Source organism: Terrapene carolina, unplaced genomic scaffold (genome assembly GCF_002925995.2).
Source record: "Terrapene carolina triunguis isolate 2854851 unplaced genomic scaffold, T_m_triunguis-2.0 Scaffold130, whole genome shotgun sequence".
NCBI classification, from domain to species: Eukaryota; Metazoa; Chordata; order Testudines; family Emydidae; genus Terrapene; species Terrapene triunguis.
The window spans coordinates 39,386,648-39,410,784 of NW_020664481.1; the positions used below are offsets into that span (position 1 = coordinate 39,386,648).

A 24,137-nucleotide genomic window follows, 5' to 3' on the forward strand; every position below is an offset into this window, starting at 1 on the left:
AATGCCGCGCCGCGCTCCCCCCGCCGCCCCTTACCAGGTGCCGCCCCAAGCATGTGCTTGGGTGCCTGGTGCCTGGAGCCGGCCCTGATGAGAATGAATCAGAGAAAGCAGCTCTTGAATCAACAAATTTCTTTGTGGGATTCAGCCACCGAGAGTGTTAGACCCTAAAATCTGAAACACAAAACGCTAACCCTGCCCAGAATGCTCTATAGGCATAAACCACAAGCCAAGGTCCAGAACCCATTGAAGTCAGTAGAAAGACTCCCATGAATTTCAATGGGCTTTGATCAGGCCCTGGCACAAAATTTAAGGGGTATATTCTAATCTTGATAACAAGGATATCAGACCAAATTCCACCATCAGATTAGCATATCACTGGGGTAGCTGAAAATCACATACATGTATCTGAAGACAGCATTTGGCTCATAGCCAAGATGGAAATTACACAGAAGAATCCCCTTGTATCTCTGTACCAAAGCAGAGGGTACTGAGCACAAGGCCAGGAACACCTGAGTTCTAATCCTCTGACATTAACTTCTAGTTGCTAAGCAGCCTTGTTACTTTGTCCCACATCTCAGTTTCCTCATCCCTAAAATGGGGATTTCACAATTTACTTACCTCAGAAGGGTGCAGTGAGAATTAGTTAGTTAAAAAGCATGAAGCTTATTGAAAATGTAAGTGCTAAGTGTAATTATTATGCTTAAAACTATGCTTAAATGCTTAAAACTATGGTTAAACCTACTGGGAGAGTAATCTATCAATCTCCTTCCTTCTCACAAGCCTATAGTTCAGAGAGATACTATAACAGAGATATAGCTACACATAATCACAAAGGTAATCAGTAGGAGAAAGGAAGGAATCCTGCACCAAAAAGTGAGTTGCAGCCAATCCCAGAGTGCGGTTTCAATCCATGATTGTATTTATTTGGTCTGTGTTTTAAAAGTTGCCCTTACAGAATGATGATGATTACATTATTCTAATCTTATTTTAAATCTTTGAGAGGAATGTTAACTTTGTTTTAGTGTTTAGTAAACCAACAGGGTTACTAATAATTCTACCCCATCTCTGTGACGCAAGCCAGGCACATCTGGAAGTAAATCATTGCCAGGCCAGGAGAGTTGTAAAACCAAGATTCTATCAAGTCATCATTGTTTTCAGAGTGCTCCTCCTCCCTGGCTCCGATTTGGGGCCCTTGGTTTTCTTGTCAGAAGTGCTGGTTGGCTTGGCTGGGACCTCCCCCTCCCTCCCGCACGCCTACTCCCTTCTCCTTTTTAGGGGCTTTTTTGGGGTGGGGGTTAATTTGCTCATTTTTAACATATAAGGAAGTGAGAAATTAAAGCATTTTCTGTATCTAAACAAATAAACACATTAGAAGTGAGTTTCAACTAAAAAGACTTGAAAAGAGAGCAGAAGATGGGGCTCTCAGAGTATGTCTACACTGGAGCAGGAGGTATAATTTCCAGCTCGGGTCAACATACCTACACTAGTTCTGATCAAGCTAGCGAGCGGAAAGTTACAATAATGTCACAACAGCATGGGTGTCAGAATGTGTTAGCTGCCCCGAGTACAATCTGTGTGAAACTCTAGGTACGTACTCGGGCAACTAGCCCGTCCCGATGCCTGTGCCCTGCTATGGCTGCATTGCCATTCTTAGCATGCTAGCTCAATCAAAACTAGCCCAGATATGCCTACTCGAGCGCCAATGTAAACATATCCTAACACTGACTCCTCTTTGTGGCCTGGGGCAAGTGGCTCTGCTTCAGATTTCCATCTGGAAAATGGGGATAATAGCGTTTATCAACCTTGTATTGTGGTTGTCGGGTTTCATTAATGTCTGTAAAAAAACCAAAAAACTTGGAAGACAAAAGTATTAGGTTGGTGCTAAGTAGTGGCAAGAGCATTCTGTATTTATATATAAAAACGTCAGACAACCATTGCAATTTATAGGTAGAATAAAATGAAATATTTTACAGTGCCTAATAATTTAAATTTATATAGCACCAGGATTTCACTTCAAAAACATCATCAATTACTTCCTTAGGGCTTGATCACTGGAGTCAGAGGAAAGGCTTCCATTGATTTCAGTGGCACAGAATCAGCTCGTTATTAGATACATATTAGCCCAATTTTACCCACAGGAAAGATGAAACACAGATGTGAAATGACCTGAGCAAGGTCCCCGAGTGACTCAGCAGCAGATCTGGGACTAGAACCAGTATCTCCTGACTCCCAATAGCGTGCTTAACCAGCACACCACACTTCCTCTCTGGAATGAAAGAGGCAGTGTTATATTTTTGTATTTTGCCTCTTTTAAAAGATCCCATATTACAATTGCATCTTCCTTTCAGTAATGTTGTCATACCCCTCATTATGACAGAGGCAGTATGCCAAAGTCTCCACAGGTTCAGTTTACTAGAGGAATAATTACAAAACAAGTTAGTTTCTTAGCAGGGGGATTTCAATGCACACAGAGGAGGCGGAATGCTCACGGAGTATTGTGCCGTGACCAAATAAGGAAGAAAGGAGATTTCTACACCCAAGCCTTAGTGAAATATTGCATATAATGGGCATCTCTCTCAGCTGTTCCTGCTGTGTTTGCTGACCTGCAGGTTTACATGTTAAACCACAAGTGCTAATAATGTAATGGGAAATCCTTTCACAAATGGACTAGGATATTTGATAGTAATGGTCCAAAACACAAGAGTAATTACTGTAGTATTTTTATAGAAGGGACTTGAAAGATTTATTATACATAATACAACATAAATGCCTTGAGGTGTAAGCTCCCAGTCAAGATACCTGAAGGCAGAACTCAGCTCTAAGAATTAGAGAAGGGCTGGTATTGAGATTAAGTTTAGGGCAGGGTTTGAATTTGGCCTAAGTGGTAGAAGTCTCAAATTCTCACCATTTGAAGCTGTCATGGAAAAAGTCTGTTCTCAGGAAATTTAACTCACAGACAACCCAAATTACATCCCTTCTAGTTTTGGACCCAACCCAGAACAAAAATCTAGGCATACGTTTGGATCTGGCGATTCAAATTTCCTCTCAGTGAAATTCAAAGGGCTTTAGATATAGGTGGCTGGTTTCAGTGCATTTCTGTTAGGGATTCAGATGAAACACTTATTTCATTCCCATTTCTTTAAATAATTCAAAATACAGTGATTGAAATGGCTTTCCTTTAAATATGGTGACTTACAAAAACAGCTAATTGGAAAATGGTTTCTCTCCATGGAAAATTTTGACTTTGTGGCAAAAAATTTAAAAACAAAAATTTCTAGTCAAAATGGTACCACAGTGCCTCAAGGGAGTTGTAGTTTATATGCTTTGTATCCCCTTTCTCTTTTTTGGTCTGGGCTTCCTGGCCAGACTACATCTCCCACAATGCACCACAGTCTCCTTTCTTGCTGAGGCACAGCCAGCTGAACATCATGGGATTCTTTAGTGTTGGTGCATAATGGGAGATGTAGTTGGGTGAGGGAACCTGGCCCATAGAGGAGGATAGGGGCAAGAGGCAGACAGACTAGAACTGTTGCTATGAGGCAACAGCATTTCTGAATTTAAACTTCTTGGCTTTTGGGTGTTCAGCTTTTCAATTGAAAGACAATATTTTCCACGGAAAGCAGCTGCTTTTAGTGCAAAACTTCATTCAGTCACAAAACCCGATTTTCTATCAAAAAATTTATCGGTAAATTTTTGACTAGCCTGATTAACAAAGACACCCAATTAATGTGATTACAGGAATTTGACTACGAGACTGTTCAGGAGTATGTTTTGATTGTCTCGGTGAGAAATGATGAAGAACTGGTTGGGAAAGAGCAGGATGCTAGCTCTACGGCTACAGTGCATGTGTTGGTTAAGGATGTAAACGAAGCACCAGTGCTGACACAGAAAAGGTATGAGGTCAGCATACCAGAAAGTGTGGCGTTGGGAACAGTGCTACTGACTGTTAAGGCTACTGATCCTGACATTCACACACCATCATTAAGGTAAGATTTTCCCTTTATCTGATAAGATTGCGCTATGTTGCATCCTTTGGGACTGATGATTTTTTAAAGTGCTCGGAAATGTTCTCATTTGAAGAGCCCAAAATGATGTGTTCAGTGAACATGGTAGTTTCTGATGCCTCGACATGGCGTTTAGCCAGGAGTGAAAGTAACTTAAAGGAGTTACTGGTACGCCGGAGTCCTGAGCGGGGCGTGGCCTCAACCAGAAAAGGCGGGGCCTTTCAAGATTTAAAGGCCCTGGGGCTCCGGCTGTGGCTGGGAGCCCCAGGGCCTTTAAATCACCCTGGAGCTACCAGTGCAGAGGCGGCTGGGAGCCCTGGGGCTCAGGGGCGAATTAAAGGGCCCAGGGCTCCGGCCACCGTGGAGCTCCAGGCCCTTTAAATCACCGCAGGAGCCCTGCCGCCACTACCCCGGGGTGGCAGGGCTCGGGCTGGGGTAGCAGCGGCAGGGCTCCGGAGGCGATTTAAAGGGCCCAGGGCTCCCCACAGTGGCTGGAGCCCTGGGCCCTTTAAATCACCGCTGGAGAAGCTGGTCCAGTCCGGCACAGCGTATCACCTCTGCATTTAGCCCAATGGCAGGCATCATTAGAGACAGCCACTCCTGGCCTGATTCTTTGCTATACAGGACAAAACCACCTTCAGTAATGAATCTATAATCATGAAATGACAACACCTTGAACTAGAATAATCACACTAGGGAATTTATCACACTAAGGAACTGTAGGAGGTGATGCCTGGAGAGAACTGGCTGATCAAAAAGAATAATATGAGATGCTGGTATGCTTGTGATTTTAGAGGGAAATAATAGGTTATTTCAACCCAAAAGGACATTCCCCACCCTGGCAACTTTCCAACACTTGGGGCCAGCCCCTACCCTCGGTAAAACCCCATGCAGGGTGGAGTGGGTGGCATTGTGAATTTCCCCTAGAAGGGAGCCAAAGGGGTGAAGGAAGTCCAAAACACCACATCCACACATTGGTGGATCCATGACTGGGAGGAATGTGGCTGGGCAGTGAGGATCCAGAAGAAAAGCATCATACCACACTCAAATTTGTAGGGATTTCCTTATGTCTGATACTGCCATCGCCAGTCCAGATCCGGATGGACAGACTGCTGCGGAGTTGAATAGGCAATAGATCAAGCCCTGTGTTATCAGTTTCCTAACCCGGTGACTACTCTGCACTGTGAAACAACCTGAGGGACAGAGGCAGATAGAAGTGAGTCACAGTGGGAGCAGGGAATAGAGAGGGGGCACACAACTGCCCCAGCTCTCTCTGGCTCCCCCAAGATCCATGAGAATTCCCTATAAAACACCATTACCCCAGGGTTTTGAGGGCTATACCCACACCTGTCCTGCTAGTAGCAATGAAGTAAATCCACCCCTAAGTTAAAGGGATGATCTGTAGAAAACTGAGTTGAAACATGTAGACTTTATTCGGGCTTTTCCTGTGTAGGCCATAATCTGGCTCCTGTTTAGGCAATGTAGTACCCACGCTTTCATAAATATGATCACATTTATATCCTTCGCTATCTGAATAAATGTAAAAGCCAAGTATAAGGAATGCTAACTGCAAGATAATTTTGTTCATTTGGACATGTGGAGTTTGTTTCCCTAATGATGCTGGAGAGGTTGTCAAATTAACACATGAGCAGGAACTGCATGTACCAGCATGTGAGCATTACCTTTAAACTGGGGACAGTAGTTAGAAAAAGATATTTATAGACGAATACATTCAAAATGCTAAACTCATCTGCAATAGCCCATGAAGCATGGGTTTTGGGGTTTTTTTTTTTTAATCAAATAGAAGGTTAACAGTTCATTTTTTATTCAAAACATAAAATGGAAATTGTAATTGTTTAAAGAGCATCCACGGAAGAGAGAATGAAAAATTCTCGCATGTTTTAGAGGCACATGTCTGGATTTCTGGCTAAAATGGAGGAGGTAAATTATAGATGCCCTGGCACCCTGCCGGAAAGCAAGCAGAAATTAATGAGCCAGTGTATAATTTCCTTCAAAGCACAGTCTACAGTTCAAATTACCTCTTATTTGTTCCTGTAAATGTGTACCCAAACAGCATTAAAGTAAGGACACGGTTTTAATCTGATCCTTTTAAAAATGGATTAACCACCGGTCTAGTAGTGTTCAATATTAAATATAAATACAAAGGGAATCCTACCCAGCAGATTCCTGGGGGCTTTCAAAATTCTGGATTTCCATTTTGTACCCAGTACTTGAAATACAGTTTTCCCTAGGAAAGCCAGAGGTAACTTGTGAAAGTGCTGCATGGCTCTATTCCAAATGCATGCTACAACATGCTAGCATTGTCTCATCCTCTCCCATTTTGGCTATTGCAGCCTCCTCCTCTCTGGCCTTTCTAACATCCCTCTTGTTCCCCTCAGGTTCATTTTCTGGCTCCCCTTTCTCCACCATATCAGATATCCTGAGTATCAAAGTCCATGAATATGCAGGTGGGGATTCTTTCAATGTGATGGAATTGTCAGCTGGCACAGACTTGGTGTAGCCAGCTCCAGGAATCCTCCTTGCAGCATGCTCTGGAGCCAGGGGCATGCTGGGATGGAGCGCTGGTGAAGCTGATGATCTGGCCCTAAAAATTCCACCACTGCCCACCAGTCAGACAGTACGTCAGATTGAAAACAGTGGTGTGCATCTCTCTCCACCCCCATCTCTTCTGCCCGCCAACCATAACTGGTCCAGAACTCTTGACCCGTAGCAATAAAAACCCATCACTTTTGTGAATCAGGCCCACAAGTGATTTAACTCATTGAACTGAAATTGATCTACACAGCCCCCATACTCCACAGAATAAGAGGCCCTCTCATTGACTTCAGTGGAAATCACCTGTATCCCTCTATGGGAGAATATGGCCCCAGGAGAATTTCTATCTACTGTCCCCAGTTTAAAGGTAATGCTCCTTTAAGAATTCCTTAAAAGAGACAGGGTTATTTTCACATTTATTTATACGATGAAGTATCTGTTTTTAAAGCTCTGGGCTTGAATATTTCAGACTCACTAGATATTTTGTCAATTCCATCTTAATTTTTGATTTAGCAGATTGGAATTTTCTTCCTTTAATTTCATGTTAGTGATTTTGACTTTACCCCACAGTCTGAATCTTACTGTTCAGGGGAAAGGTGAAGTGAATTATATAATTAATAGCTGCATCATATATGTGCGTAGTAGAATTGGCAGGCTAATGAGGAATAAATCATATTCTGCTCATTGTGAACTTGCAATGATATTACAGGCTAATAACAAAACAGAGTAGGCTATGGTCTTATTATTCATTTAACATACTATAGATCACCGCTATCACATTTCACTCTGCAGTTACTCCCTAAGAAATGATTCAATGAACTGGCTTTCCATTGATGAGCATTCTGGAGAAGTTAGAGTCATGCAGGCTTTGGACAGAGAAATAATGCAGGATGTTTACACAGTGCAGGTTATTGCTCAGGACAAAGGTAAGAATGTGTGTTTGATTTTGGATGGGAGATGTTTCTTTTGCTCTCAGGGAAGAGACAGAGGACCAAACTCAGAGGTGATGCATACAGGTTTGTAAGTGGCATATTTGTAAGTGGGTATATGTCTAAATAAGACATTCAGTCTACATTGGCATAACGTATGCATTTGGAAAAGGGGGGCAGAAAAGTTGTACTTTCTCTAGACTTTGACACACCTCTCTAGGATGACCAGATAGCAAGTGTGAAAAATCAGGACAGGGGGTGGAGGGTAATAGGCATCTATATAAGAAAAAGCCCCAAATATCAGGACTGTCCCTATAAAATTGGGACATCTGGTCACCCTACACCTCTCAGATTGGCCCCGTGTCTCTCCATGGAGTTTATCTCGATTACAAAGACAGGAGCATCATGAGTCTATGAAACCTTGCATGATTTCACTAATGTTGCCAACAGCATGGAGAGAGAGATTTCTAGCTTAAGGTTTCATTCCTGCTTACTTTAGGGACATGGGACTAAAGACTTCTGTAAGCAGTGATGGGCTTGTGTTTACATTAGGAGATAAAAACTAACAGTTCTGTCATTACCGTATATGAAATGTGCAGCAGAACACACCTTCACCAAAATCCTTCCTTAATGGACTTACTGGTGGTCCATTTACTATTGAAAAGGACAGGTTGCACTTCCTGGACCTATGCATCATCTACACATCCATATCTGAGATATACAGACTGCAAGGATTAGTAGTTTTGATGATCTGTTACAGCCAAATTCTGCTCTCATTTACATGCTGTAAATTTGAAGTAACATCACTAAGTCACCAGATTTACATCAATGTAATTGAAAAAAGAATCTGATCTTTTGTTTCACCTTCCAACCAACCAACCAACCTGAGATATCACTTTTTTCCCCCCAGGTGTTTTGTCAATTTAAAAATAAAGTGGCCACTACAGAGCTGGGAAACTTAAGGGAAATTGCTTAATGCCAAGAAAACAAATTATTTGACAAATATTTTGAAACATACCTAAAGAAAAGCTAGCTACTTTTTCTGTTAATCAAAGCCATTCACCACAATCTGTCTTCCATGCCCCTCCACACTAAGAATTGTATATGGCTGGCCTTATTGAAATGTCCAGACTTAAAAAACTCTTTCAGTTGTATTTAACAAGAGAGCTTGCTGAGTGATATTCAATTCACATTCAGCATCACAAACAGCATAACTTGATTTTAATTTTTCTAACTCTACCACCACTGCAATCAGTGGACACAGGTGCATGGTCTGATTGTATGAATGGAAAATGACGAGGTTGTTTTTTTAGAGACCAAAGCTGTTAAGTAAAGCATATCAACCATTTATTCCTATAAACGCTGCTTCTCAGCAATGATTCACACTTCAGTGATGTCACAAACAAATTTACTTAAAAAACAAACAAACAACTAATTCAGACAAGAACATTCCTCTTTCAGCCAGTCTGATTCACACATGTGTCTGACACCAGATAGAGAATTTACTATTGTCATTGTCAATGAAAGAATCATACGTGAATGCAAGTATTGTAATTATATAAAAATCTTCTATGTCGTATGAAGCTATAGTCATCTGGCTGCAGTGTGTAGTGGATGAAAGGCTTGGCATTCAAATTGCCTAAAGCCACCACCACCACTGAATGGTAAATCACTGAATGTATTTAAAGGGGCAAGGTCAAGGAAATGACTGATCACGTTTCTTTACAGACGATTGCAGTGAGAAACAAATAGGATGATTCACTCCAAAATATAAATAGCCACAAGCGCTCAAAAGGCCCAATCCTGCAAGGCACTGAAGCCAGTAGGAGTTGAGGCAGCTCAGCACCTTATGGAAGGAACTCGGCACATTCCAGGATCGCACCTGATATCTTAGCTTAGTGTTCTCTGGTTACTGAGGGAGGGTCCATTCATAGAACTATCTGTAACCATACATAGTGTTCTGAGTACTGACAGGGCAACAGTGGAATCACCTCCACAGTTCTAACACAGATACTGGCTGCTACTACTTAGTAAGGGATTTTTTTCCCTACTGCCACTTTATCAAATTTATATTGGTAAAGGTGCTAGTGACTCAACTTGAGGCTCACAAGACTTGCCACACAATACGAATCATTCTGGCTTTTGATCATTTGGTTGGGGCAGAGTACATGGACAGCTTTGGTGCATATCTCTGTCCGTTAACTCTGACAGGGATTTCATGACTATACTGATTAGGTCTGATATTTGGAAAGTATTTGCCAATACATATGGTTTTATTGCAACTTCTAAGAAATATCAATTGGTTCACCTAAGAGCATCCTCCTCGCATGGGTTGAGACTTAAATTCTCATCTGTTGAACATCTTTGTCACCTTTCTTTAGATTCTCTGGTCTAGGAACATCCCTTTTATGAAGAGCTTAAAATTATAGATATTCCTTTGAGTGTTGCTGTATCAAGGCAGCATAAAGAGGTGTTGTTATCCCTCTCTCCTACAAGTGATATCTAGATCATACATCACATGAAAGACTGCATTCAGACCCAAGTACTGAGTTTAAAATAATAAAGATGATTGGTTTTAATTTTACCAATGCACTAATAAGAAAGCTGGGGCCATGTTTTCAGCTGTTGCCATTAAATGTGCAGACACAAAAATGCATGTATACGTGTGTGCACAAATGAGAATTTGGTCATACAGACTGGATGCTGTAATTGAGTGCATTTCACTTGTATGCTAGCAATCAATAGGTGTAAATGGGTGAGAACACCTGAAAATTTGGCGCTGGAAAGTCTACACTGACTTCCTATGGGGAGAAAGGGTTAGGATTTCTGATAAAGTTAGATAAGGAAACATGCTTTCATTCTCCTCCTTACAAGTTACTTGAAGGTTCTCAAGACCAAATGATTCATGCTGTATGACCAGGCTGAAAATGTGAGGAAACTTCCAAGATATTAGTGGTTATATTACCTAAGATGTTAGACCATGATCGCATTACGGTATTTGATTCAGAGCTGTATTCTATTAAGGCTTTCTGTGAACCTCATTTCCTTTATATGACTGTTTGGTTTCATACACAAACCTTCCCACTTTCTCAAGTTTTATGGCCAAAGCTTTCAAAAGGGCTCAGCACCCAGAATCAGGGTCAGATTTTCAAAACAGCTCAGAATGCTGGGTGCCAGTTGGGTACTGAACATTTTTGAAGATCTGGTTCCAGATTTCCAGAAGAGCAAGGAAACATTATAAACAGCAGTAATTCTAGCTCAGAAGTAATTTCACTGCAATTTTGTGGTTTTCTTGCAGGTAGCCCATCAATGATGGTCACTGCTGATATAGCAATCCGCATCTTGGATGTCAATGACAACTCTCCATTCCTAGTAGGAGACTACTCCAAATCCCATCTCTGCACACCTCAGAGAGAAAAGCAATCCATCATTATCAGTGCATTTGATCCCGATGGGGAAGAAAACAGTGTCCCATTGATTTTTGCTCTTGCCAATAGCCTCATGCTTCAGAGAAACTGGAGGATCAACATGATCAATGGTGTGTGAATGGTAACTATAGGCTTCATTACAGAGAAGTGATAGAAAGCCCTGTTTTAGTCCCCCTCTAACTTTCTCTTAGGAAAATTGTTTGGGCTGAGAATTCCCATGTTGAACATGAAGGCCAAGCAGAATGTTTGTGGGAAGTGGGAAAGACATCTGGCAAATGGTTTTTCCATTACAGGTCACTAAAACATTATTCTGATTTCAAAATTTGCTTTTTGTTCTTTTTTGGGTCTTACACTAACAGCTTTTTACTACACTTTCAAACGTTCCACATGGTTAAACACCCCTGGAAAGCTCACGATGTATTTGAAGGAGAGGAGTTTTAATTAAGCCAAATGATCAAATATTGTTTGTTATGGATGGTTTGAGGGTCCAATCCTGCTCCCTTTGATTTCAATGGGAGTTACTGACCCAATTCCTGCCCTTAATAATGCCAATTGGAGGTTTTGTCATTGGCTTCAAGTAGGAGCCGGATCAGCACTTGATCATGCTCCTTCAATTGACTGGTTTCAGCCTAGAGAGCAATAGGATTTTTCCATAGCTGATTGCTAACAGTTCTCCATTCCACTCAAGTGGTGGAGGGCAGTATTTTTGGAGTGGGGGCGGGAGGCAAGCACTCCAAGTCAGCACATAAGGGTTGTTTTATTAGGGAGAACCAGTAGTTTTTTTTTTCCTAGTTAAGATTGAAAATACAGTCCCATTATAAGGCTGATTTTGATCTCCTTGTAACTTTTAAAGAAGAGTAATAGTCTCACTTTTCCAGCTCTTCCAGTTAAGTCTCAATAGCAACTAGAAGATTTTCTGAAAATGCTGATTAAACTGAGTAGGCACCTGGAGATCAAAAGACATTAAAATGGCTCCCTGTTGAAACTTTTGGAAATTGTCTCCTGTGTTTGTGTCCATCTGACTACCGCATACGATAACATTACACAGACAATTTCAAACATTTTAAACTTTGGTTCACACAAGTGGCAGTTTTCAAAGGCAGGAGTGGTAAAATGTTTAAGAAACGGTCAATATTTGAAAGCCAGATGTGATTATCATTCCATGATGAAGCTTACGGAGAAAGGAATTATAGCAACAGAGAAAGGTTTTGTCATCAGCCTCTGAACTAATTCAACCTCTGGTTAGTTTTCAAAAGTCAAAGGAAGTTCTCACATCTGGCAAATAGATCTATGAGGTGTTTACATGAAAGATGCACAAATAAAACTCTAAGATAGAGAGATAGATGGGTCAGTAGGGATTTTAATATAATATTTGTGTTAGATACCAAAATCAAAGTATTTTCTCTTAAGGGCTATTGTTAATGGGAAATGTTACTGAATATTTTCAGTGTAAGGTTAGAAGAGAGGGAATGAATGCAAGCCACAGCTGGTTTGTTTTGTTTTGTTTTTCTCTCTTCCTCCCTTCTCACCCTCAGCTCTGATATTTGTCCTTCTGTTTCATTTTGCATGTTCTCTGTTACTCCGCAGACACACATGCTTATCTCACCATGGGAATCAGTTGGCTGGAACCCAAAGTGCACCTTGTTACCATTATCCTGAAAGACAGTGGGACTCCATTTAAAGCCCAACACATTCAACTACCAGGTAATAAGAACGCATTTCATGCTGAGAGGGTTCTTATAACAGTCCATTGATCTACTCCAGCGGTTCTCAAACTGTGGGTCACACCCCCATTTTAATGGGGTCGCCAGGGCTGGCTTAGACTTGCTCGGGCCAGAGCCAAAGCCCGAGCTCCATTGCCCGGGGTTGAAGCCCAAGGCGGTGGGGCTCAGGTTACAGGTCCCCTGCTGGGGTTGAAGCTCTTGGGCTTTGGCATCCCCGCCCAGGGCAGTGGGGCTCAGGCTTTGCCTCAGGCTTCAGTCCCCTCTCCTGGGGTCACGCAATGGCGTATTATCACCTAGTCCGACAAGGCCTAGGCCTAGGGCGGCAAATTTGAGCACCCACGGAGAAGCTCCACTGCTCCAGCTCGCCTCCTCCACGAGCGTGCCGCCACGTCCTGTTTCTCTCCCCTCCCTCCCAGCGCTTGCGCCGCGAAACAGCTGTTTCGCGGGGCAGGGAGGGAGGGGGGAGGAGGGGGAATGCGGCACGCTGGGGGAAGAGGCAGGGCTGGGGCGGGGATTTGGGAAAGGGATCCAATAGGGGCAGGGAGGGGGCGGAGTTGGGGCGGGACTTTGGGGAAGGGGTGGAATGGGGGCGGGAAAAGGGTGGAGTCGGGATGGGGTCAGGGGCGGGCAGGGCAGCAATTATTTCAGGGCCTAGGGGCGGCAAAATCATTAATCCACCACTGGGGTCACGTAGTAATTTTTGTTGTCAGAAGGGGGTCGCGGTGCAATGAAGTTTGAGAACCCCATATCTACTCTTTTCTCCACATTAATAAGTTAAGGAGTTACAAAGATCTTCCTTTGTAAATTATGGGCTCTACCGGCCTCTCTCTTTTCCCCTCTTTCCATGTGGCACCTGTAATGTAGCACCTGCAGTGGAATGTCATCTCACATAGCACTCAGTTTGTTTTCTGGGTTTTAATCTGGAGGGTGTTTTTTTATAATCACACTGGTGTTCTATTATTTAAGCCATTCTCATTATATACACAGCACCCCATGTGCCACGCTGGAGCTTCAGTTTTAAAGCTATCAGTACAGACACCTGCTTGTAAAAAGAGTCTTGCCTCATGTCAGGCAGCACAAAGTGTTGGTAACAGCAGAGAGATCTGGCACAGGGGGAGACGCAGGGTCAAGTGCAACCTCACGAAAGTCCCTGATTTGACAAGGTTGCTCAGATATGCTGGCTGTAAAGGGGGCATGCCTGCTAAGAGACAATAGCCACAGCAGAACATCTTGGGGTGGGTGATTGCTCCTCATCTCAGCTAGAGATACAGTGCCTCCATGGCAACCCTCTGAAAGGAAGAAGGATCACTAAGAGACAGACTGGCAAAGAGAAGACACAGAAAGAAAGACAGGAAAATCCAAGGATACTCTTTGGACCAGTCTTGGTCACTTCCAAATAAAGGGCTAAATAATTACAGCTCCCTTTTGCCAATACCCTAGGAAGGGGAGCGGACACAGGGAGCCTCTCCAACTAGCACATCAGTGCAGGAGCCAGACAACGTAGACCTAATATTCAGGCTGTGTGAGGCAAGTGACTACACCAAGCAGCCAGCAAGGCCAGCAGCATGGCCAGCAAGGCTAGCAGCATGGCCAGGGTCCTGCCACACTGTGCGACAGCAGATGCGGTTCCTTTTTGTAGCAGGTGTAAGCACAATATAGCATGTTCACTGTGGGACGGTATATGTGTCTGCGTTGCACTGATGAAAGTCCTCAGAGTATCTCCAGTCAGCCACCTTCTCCCTATACCTCCTGGAGAGAAGCAAGTCCATGATTTGTAGATTCTTTCAAAATTCTCCAGCCAGTGCAAATTATTAAGCACAATAGAGAAAGATTTCATGCTTGTTACTCAAAACGTCCAGGTTAGGAACATGCCTCAGCAAAAATAAAAATGAATTTTCCAGAGAATTAAACCATGTAGCATTGTGCTTCTAGTGGCCTAATGCTGAGGCTGTTCTGTGCATTCCCACTGATGCTATTTTTGCTGCCTTCCTTCAAACTGTCCTGAGTGCCAGAATACATTTTGGGAAGAGCAGTTTTGTTTCTCTGACAGCATGTATGTGAATGCATGAATGATATTTTTGCCTTAGGCCAAGAACCGAAAATCTATGTTTCTGTTTTGCATCTGAGCTGTTGCCTTTGTATTTGTGAAAACATTTGTAACTTCAACAGAAGATATGCAGTCAATTATTTTATTCTCTACCTTATTTGTGTCTTATTACCAAGAACCTAGACCGAATTAATGTCTGGTGGAACCTCTTGTGTTAGTTATGTCATGTAAAGAAAATGAAAGCTTTCCTCAAGGATAAACACCAGATGCTAGGGCCCAAAGAGTTACATAATTAAGGTGCCCTGTTCAAGGACTGTATTAACAGTGCAGAACATATTTTTAACTACCAACAGTGTACATGTTAACAGTTCACTTACCGCTCCTCTCCCAAGTAAATGTCCACAGTAATTTTCCTACTACAGACCCAGATGAAGCTATGGTAATTGGATGGAAAAGCACCACATGTGCGATGTGAGAGATGGCTGGGGTGGCTGCTGATCCATATACAGAGATTTCTTCTAATGGTTGCTATTTAGGGACAGAGAGGGGGAAGTATGGAGACTGGAGGAAGAATGAGGGTCTAAAGAGTCAGGGAAGGCAAGACCAGTAAGTCTGACTTCAGTGGCAGGAGAGATCCTAGGCACATGAATAAGAGATGAGATCACAAAACAGGGAAGAAACATGAGCTGTTAAAAATGAATCTACATAAATCGTAAATCTTATTTGCTAAATTTAGTGGAATTTACTTAGGGGATAATGAGCAGAACACACAGGATTGAATACAGCAAATAATCTACTCCAGGTTCAAAAGAAGGCACATGCCATAACACAGCACAGTCTGCTAGTATCTAAGGCTCTAAGTGCTGTAGAGAAAATTATAACATTAAAAAGTAAAAGCAGCTCAGAACAGGAGGAGTTTCACAGGTGTCATCTTTTGGGTCTGTGCCAGCGTAATTCTGAGCAGCTTATATGAACTGTATGTTTGAGAAAGGGCCTTGTACCTTATATTTTATACTGACTTTGCCTCTGGGCATCTTTATCTTTACAAAACTAGGATTGGACAGCTGTATTTGCTATTTAAAGAGCTGCTCTTGCACCTTTAGCAGACCAGGGACGTTTCTGCTGCTGATGTTCTGCTATGGCCATTGTCTGAAAGCAGCTACAGACCCATTTACAAACAGGGCTTGAGAGTTCTCCCAGGCCTGTACTCACCTATGGAGGGAAGCAAAGCACTGCTGCAGCACTGCTGAGAGGGATAACTTCTCCCAGGGGAGGGAAGGAAGCTGCCTACTTTGCTCTTATATTGGGACTGATAAGAGGAGGAGCCGGAGAGAAAGCTGCACCTGAGTTGGGCTTAGAATCAGCTCCTAATCAAGGAGCTATGCAAAGGGTCATGAGAAATTTGAAAGGGCTGGTGGAATGAGCTGTACTTTACTCTGTTGCTGGAGAACAGAAGGCTACCCCATGGGCAATGACTCCATCTGGCATTTGGAGGAGATTTTGAACATTGTTCCCATGTTTAGTGTCAGTTCTTACAATTTTGCTTGAGCCCTGTACAGAAGAAACAGAATTGAACCATCTCCTTTTCCTTGACCCCAGAATGTCATCATGGGCAGATGGTCAGTACTGCTCACTCATCTAAGTGTCTGACAGGAATGACCAATTGACCTTATGGCCACTCTTACTGATGGCACTCACTCAACTAAATAGATAATAAAGGGCTCAAATTCAGAGACAGCTGGATAGGTTAGGGACACATATGGATAGGCTAATACTGTCTAGCTTAGCCTTGAGCATGTTTTTAAATTAGGAGGCTAAGAAAGGGAAATCTTTCTGCAGTACTTACCTGTACAAGCACAGAAAACACATAACTAGTGCATTCAAACTTGACTCTGCACAACCTTGCAACTTGGATGCAGTGAGTGTGAAACTCTACCAAGAACTCTACCAGAATGGCTCCTCCACTGTCCACGCTTAAGTGCCTGTTAAAGATCTTCCTGTCCCAATGTTTATCGAGTTGACTAGTTTATAATCTGACTGTTAGTGTTCCCTTTCCCTAACCTGTCTGTCCTTAAGACTGTGAGCTCCTCAGTGCAAAGACCATCCTCAAAAGTGTCTAACACGTAGAAGTTGCTACTGAGAGTAAAACACTGCTAAGAAATGATGCAATCTAAGAGAGTATGTTGATTATGAGCATGCATCTGAGCAATCCAGGCTTACAACAGTGGTTTGAAATTCCGAGGCCCAGCAGGATGGGGTTCACCCACATTAGGTGTGCATTCCTGGGCATGTTTCCTCTCACGGCATAGGTCAGGAGTATCAGACCAGGTTGCTGTTCCATGTGTTGATGAGCCTTAATAGGATAAAGCACATCCTCGGCTATGCATCTGGCCTGGAGAAAACCCTGGTCTGGTTCACACAGCTACATGGTGTGGCAGTGCTGAATACAGCCTCTCTGAGGCAAAGTGGGATGCTTGATTTGTTCACAGCCCTGCCAGTACTCAGGGTGCTCCTCTGGCTCACCACTGTTACATAAATGTGCAGGCATCTGAGTGCTGGGACAAACCTAAAGGGTTAGGACAGGCTTGTATGAGCAATGAACAAATGGCACCAAAATAACTGCAAAACATTTACTGACTTAATCTGATCCTGCAATGAGCACCCATTAATGTCAGTGGGGTTCTGCACAGGGTGCCCTGCCTGGAGCTCACTCCAGAATCAGGGACATTGTTGGTAGAACTATATTTGAATGAGACGTTTCCTCTTTTAGCAGACAGTCTGCACTCCAAGGAGTGTATTCTTATTTCTTCAGTCTGGGCATTGCTGCAAAACAGAGAAACACACAATATACACCAACAACCTATAGCATAACTAAAATACAACAAGACCTCAGACATATTCCTATTCAGCACAGTTTGGGAATCACAGGGTACTAGTTTACGTTTCAAATGCTATTCTTATAGTTTCAGTTTTATATTAAGTCACACATACTGTAACTGGATGCTGTGAGCACATGGAACAGATCCAGTTGCAAGATCAGAATCAACTACACGATGCCACAGTATATTGAGATTTCTAAATAGTTAATGCACTGTAGTTTGTTTTGTCTGAATTCATAAGATGTTTCAAAAGCCTCAGTTACATTTTATAAGGTCAGCAGGCACTTACATTTTTGAGAGCCCATTGCAGTAAATGTGCGTGGGTTCAGTAGTCTGTAATGTTTTGATATTTGTATTTAAAATTGCTACACAAATTCATCTGCATGCATTGCACTTGTATTTGAAAGAGAACCATTTAGAGGGGCTATTTTAAGGATCATTAAGTGGAACATCCTAAGTGCGAACACACTGAAAAGATAAATGGAAACATTTAATATCAATGCATCACTATTCTGCTCACCCCAGTTGTCTGTAATCAGACTACTGTTCCATAGGTCCTTTTTAAAGACTGCAGTAAGAAAGTAAATACATATAATGAACTGTAGCAGTAACACCATTCATTAACACAGGCACTTACTTTCAAATAAGAGAATTCTGTGAATTCAATGGCAAAATCATAGCGCACTATAGCGCTGGGAAGACAGGAGAGAAGAGTACCCTAAAAGACTCTTGCACCCTCATAAGAGCATGGCAGGATACTGGGCTATTGCTTCGTTGAATACTAAGGGCATGGACCTTATGAACGGAGTCACTGCCATACCAGGTCAGACTGAAGTCTATCTACTCCATAGTCTCTGATAGGCTACGTTTACACAAGGATAAAAGACCCGCAGCATGGCCGTGGCTAGCCTGGGTCAACTAACTCAGGCTTGCAGGGCTCCAGATGCAGGGCTAAAATTTCTGTGTAGACATTCGGGCTCAGGCTGGAGCCCAAATGTCTCCACAGTGATTTTTCATCTCTGGAGTCTGAGCACCACGAGCCCGAGTCAGCTGACCTGAGCCAGCAGTGGGTTTTTTATCCCTTTGTAGACGAAGCTATAAAGGCCAGTGTCTGATGCTTCAGAGGAAGGTCTAAGCACCCACAGTAGGCAGACCTGGGAAATTTGACATCCCCCATTAATCTACCAATCTAATCTAATAGACAGTGATTTAAACCCTGATGTATGAGATTTAATATCCTTTCCAAAATTTTTGTGAGCATTAACTGTTATAACTTTGGATATTCTTGTTCTCCATTACATGACAAGTCCCTTTTTGAATCTTGCTAAGTTCCTGGCCTCAATGACTTCTTGTGGCCACGAGAGCTACACGCTGTGTATTGTGTGAAAAAGTCTTCCCTTTTATCAGTTTTAAATTTGCCACCTTTTAATTTCATTGAATGTCCCATGATCCAAGTCTTATTGAAGTCAATAGAAAGATTCCCTTTGACTTCAATGGTCTTGGGACTGGGTCTTGAGTGAAACTGACTAGTGCATCTGTAAGTTTAGGTAGACAAATGCTCCGATTTAAATACATGATTAGTCTTACTGAACTCAAAAGGACTACTCATGTGTAACTTAAGCACATGCATAAATCTTTGCAGGATGGGTTCCTAAGAATTTCACAGAGATTTGGTCACACAAAGCTTTTGTCAAACAATTTGAATCTCAAATAAATGTATAAAATCACAGGTCTGTTTGCAGACAATCTATGAACAGGGAAAAGAGCTAAATTTACCTTATAAATTATTTGTTGTAAGTTGTTCACCGGGTTCTATTAATGCAAATGATTTTCTCATGAAAGGGTTAAGACTGATATCTCAGAATTGAGGCTTTGTTGGTACATACAGAGTTGAATACGAGCCAAGCTCTTGCTTTTAAAATGTTAGTTTATACAGCTAACTGTGCTAAGTAGGGTTGGAAAGTTGTTATTACTGAAAATGTTACTATTTTAAAATAATTTTGCTAATGATTTCTTTGCAATTTCTCTCCCTGTCACATTGCTAGCTAGGGCTTAAAATATACGGAAGATGGTTTTTATTTTTGCCAAATAGCTAGGCGAGGGCAGAGAAATGGTTCAGGGTTGTTTACACCTCTGATATGTGAGGTGCTCATCAAAAAATTTGGTTGAGAATGGGGATGGGCGAACTTATCTGGGCAAAATAAACCCTGAATCCTAGTCTGAAGCTGACCTGAGTTCCCTCTGTTTGAGTTTTACCCATACGAATACCAGGTCTTTGCATGTGCCTGCTTATCCTTTTCTTTCGTAGTTTTAGATAATTTTCTCTGATTCCCATTCTTGGATTGTCCAGAAGGAGGGATTATTTTGTTACAAATAAGGCAGAGCTGAGTTCAGCTGCAAACTCAGGATCCTCTTCCTTTCCCAACCTTGTAATCCTGTGTGACCGGGATCCCAGGGGAGCCGCACTAAGGTCACTCAATTAGGGTGAACTGCAAAGAATGGGGCAGGCAACCCCCAAAGCTGGTGGATATTCCAACAGTTAGATTTACCAAACATACACAAAACAGCCTCTATAATACCTTACTGGTTACCAAGAAGCCAACACGGTTCCCTTAAAGCAATCCAGCATCAGGCCTTCACCCAGACACCCAAGTCAAATATGATGAGGATTACTGAAAATCTTATTCATCATATAAAAGAGTTCTACCAATCCCAAAGGATCGGACACATTACCGCCCAGGTTAATGAATATTCCAGACCTTACCCAAATACACGCTTATAGACAATTCTTATTAACTAAACTAAAATTTATTAAAAAAGAAAAGAGAGTGTATTTGGTTAAAAGATCAGTATACATACAGACATGAGTACAGTTCTGAGATCAGATTCATTGTGGAGATGGTGAGCTTTGTAGTTGTAAAGGGTTCTTTCAGATTTAGTCCATAGGCTCAATGTCCATATTCAGGGTGATCCAGTTAGGACTGGAGATCTCAGCCTTATGACTTAAGCTTCCCCTGCATGAAGCATCAAGTAGATCTGAGATAAAAAGGATCAGGATTCAAAGGGGTTTTATACAGTTCCAGGCCTTCTCTTGACAGGTCGGAGTCCTTAGGCAAACAGTAGACCATCATGGAAACTTTGAAGTAAACCTATTTTCTAAGCATCACCGGTAATTAGCAACACAGATTAACATAAAGCAGTTGCTTGTTTTCACCATTTGCAGGTGATTTGCTATACATTTCAAAGAGAGATGAATACAGCGATATCCTATGTTTACAGTTCATTTAAATGTTAATATTTCCTTTTGATCTCTGAATTAACAGAATACAGCATAGGCAGGGACTGCTCGATTATATGCAAACACACAAAAACACAAACATTATCTACCAATATGTCCCTAAAGGTTGAATCTGGGTCAATCAGCCTGCAAGCTGCTTAACCCTTTCTGGCCATGCATCACACTTTGTATAAGATTCCTTGCAATTATATAACAGTGGTAGCAACAATGATTTGCATCGTCATACTCTAATCAGATAACATCACACCCTGCCTTACATTTTTACTATACTTTACCACAAGAATCAGTACAGGACTTGGTGGAGGAGGCAGTATAGGCAGGTATGCCATATCCAACTATTGTTAGTACAGACTGAAAAAAAATAAGGGGTGGGGAGGGAAGAGGGTGGGAACATGTTAGAGAATGTGCCCACTTGGGAATTGATTGCTCCAGGCAGGCACAAGATCTGTCCATGTGGAGCTCATCATCCTCCCCTCCAGTTTGAGTTCTGGCGAGAATGCTCTTTCAACTCAGGGGATTGTCCCTATTCATCTCCGATCTCCCTCATGGGAGTTAATCCTGAATTCTTTGTCTTTCCTTTTGAACCCAGTGACTATTTGCCTGTGTACCATGGAAGGAGAATGCATGCAAGAGGTTGGAAGGATGGAAGGGAAGCCTACAGTGATTTCTGCAGTAAGCGTTATCGTTGGTACCTTGGGAACTATAGGTATGGAATTGCCCACAAAAACAAAACAAACCAGAGTCTACTTTGTTTTAGAGAATCTCTGTCTGCTCATTTCTAGCTGAGGTAGCATTTCAGTGGAAGTATTCTCTGATGCACAAGCTATGTTTTGATATTCTTACTATTACCTGCCATAATATTCACATTTTTTTCTTCTTCACTTCCAATATCATTTATAAACACAAAAAACCAACAACAAAGAAAGCAAAAAATAACAAGGACTGGTTTGTGAATTGTTCTAATACAAAAATGTGAACACTGACAAAGAGCTCGTTAGTGTTAAACTCATTTTGTTTTCCATTTCTCCCCCCAGGTTTCTTCGTGCTCATAATCTTTGTTCATTTGACCCTCCTGGGAGCTAATAAAAAGAAGAAACGCAAAGCGTGTGACAACCTTTATAGTCCATACCATGACACAGCAAAATAATGGCCCAACTTATTTTACAAAACACTTGCAAATGGATAGGTCAGCCGACACAGTGTGTGTGTCAAATTACATTCAATATGGTACAATATATGGGATATATACAGTATATATCACAAACAATGCAGTGATTGAACTCCCTAAGTAACTGAAATGTCATATTTCTTTAACCTAGGAAACCTCCTTCAACAAAAAAACCAAACTAGAATGTTTTTTGTCAGTGTAAGAATGTTTGAATTGGTTTGAAAAAGTAAATTGGGGACAGACAGAGAGGATCAAAGTCCCAGGGACTCCAGGTTTGTATCATCTTCAGCAACAGAAATGTGATTCCTTTCTCTCTTTAAGGGCCTGATTCTAAAAGGTACTGAATAGGTACTGGGTGTTGAGGGCATTCGGCACCTTGCAGGATTGAGCTCAAATAGAAAGCCCTACCTTGCTCCCATTCATGTCAATGGTGAAACTCCTGATGACTTGAATGAAAGCAGGATCAGGCCCTAAATAAGTAAGTAAGAGAGCAGCACAAGGTATAGGTTAGTCTGGACTCCATGGATGCCTTGCTGATTTGGTAGAACCTTGTTCCCTCTTTTCTTTAGATAGGGTACTTATTGTTAGAAAATTGCCTTGCATCCCTGTTGTCATAAGCAGTGTTAGCCTGTCTTGCAGTATAATAGAGTAGCCCAATCACACTGTGTGTGTATAATTCACTTCAATCCCCCATTGTAAGACAGAATTTTTAACAATAATGGCTGAAAAACAATCAGTAATTATTTTACATCCCTGTTCATTCTTACAAATAATACTCTCAACTCTCTTCTTCCTGCCCCTTGGAAGTTCATGGGTTCTAGTTATTCAATGACAAGATCAGAAACTGCAAATGAAAGCTGAAGTACTTTTCAGAGCTACTATTCTAGTGGCCTCATTCAGCACTGCAGAAAAATACTCTTCTGTTCCTTCTGCTCCAGCTTACTGCAAGTGAAAAATAATGACTTTTGCTTTAAAAGATATTAAAGAATTGTAGATTTCTGGGAAGCTATCATTTTCTACCTGCTGGGAAATTTTCATGGGGCATTAAGCAATTTGGGAGGCTAAATGATGATTGGAGCTCATGAATTTTATAGTGCTATAAGTTGTATGAATCCAATAGAGTTTATTAAATATTGTAATTAAATGACCCTTTTGTTTTCTCTGATAAGTTAAGTGACCTATAAACTAGACTCTGCTCACTAAAGTATTTCTCTGCTTGTCTTTATGTTATGTCCAGATGTTGGAAAATAAATATGCACTATAAGAAATTAAAGCAACAACATTAACACTCATTTCAGATCTCTGCTATTCAATTAAATCTACATAAGGAGAAGATACTGCTTTTCACATTGTTTCCCATGGCCATGAAACATCAGCAAGGAAACACTGCCAATAAACATGGAGATTTAATATTTACTGGGCCTGAATCTCAGGTCTAACCCAGTTGCTGGGAAGCTGGCTGAACTGAGTTCCTGAGGAATCCCTGGTGTAAGTGAAATCCTTGGGTGGTGGAAAAGCAGCCAGAATAGCTCCAACAATCACTCCACCCTGATGATCCCTGGCTGCCAGAATGGACCCTAACGCCACCCAGAATTCCACTGGGGACTGGCCTGGCTCCAAGACTGAGGGCACACAAAGGTAACTTTGCTCACCAGCCAGCCCAGCTGCACCAAGCGTATCTCAGCCACAGTCAGGGATCTAGCCCATTGTTTGTAATCTGACACATGCAATTCTGTATAAAACACACACACTAAATACTTTCACTGACAGTGACTGTGATTCTACGAGCTGTCTCTTACAGGTTAAAATATTGTTTTTAGGGATTTTTAATGTCATGGACGATGATGGACATTTCATTTGGGTACTTAAAGCTGTGGGACAATTTTTGTGTTGATTTACAGCCTCTGCATACCTATTGACTTTAACTGACATCATCAGGATTGAAGTAAAGGGGAGTTAAGTACCTAAACTGCTTAGGTGCTTTTGTAAATTCCACTAGGTACCTATCTTTAGATGCCTATCTTTGTATATCAGCCCCTAAGTCTCCTAAGTTACCTAGGGGTCTGACTATGCTATAAATTCTACAGCAGCACCGCTGTGATGC

General features: G+C 41.9%; 1 protein-coding gene across 1 annotated transcript in view; it reads left to right on the forward strand.

Annotated features, from left to right (window-relative positions):
* Positions 1–22,312, forward strand: part of CDH16 (cadherin 16) — a 60,854-nt gene extending 38,542 nt beyond the window's left edge. Inside the window, exons 13-18 of the mRNA XM_026652852.2 lie at positions 3,739–3,986; positions 7,353–7,486; positions 10,788–11,027; positions 12,505–12,621; positions 21,455–21,571; positions 21,900–22,312. Of these exons, the coding sequence (XP_026508637.1) occupies positions 3,739–3,986; positions 7,353–7,486; positions 10,788–11,027; positions 12,505–12,621; positions 21,455–21,571; positions 21,900–22,012 (969 nt within the window). The 3' untranslated portion in view covers positions 22,013–22,312. The remainder of the gene's footprint in view (positions 1–3,738; positions 3,987–7,352; positions 7,487–10,787; positions 11,028–12,504; positions 12,622–21,454; positions 21,572–21,899) is intronic.
* The last annotated feature ends 1,825 nt before the right edge of the window (positions 22,313–24,137 follow it).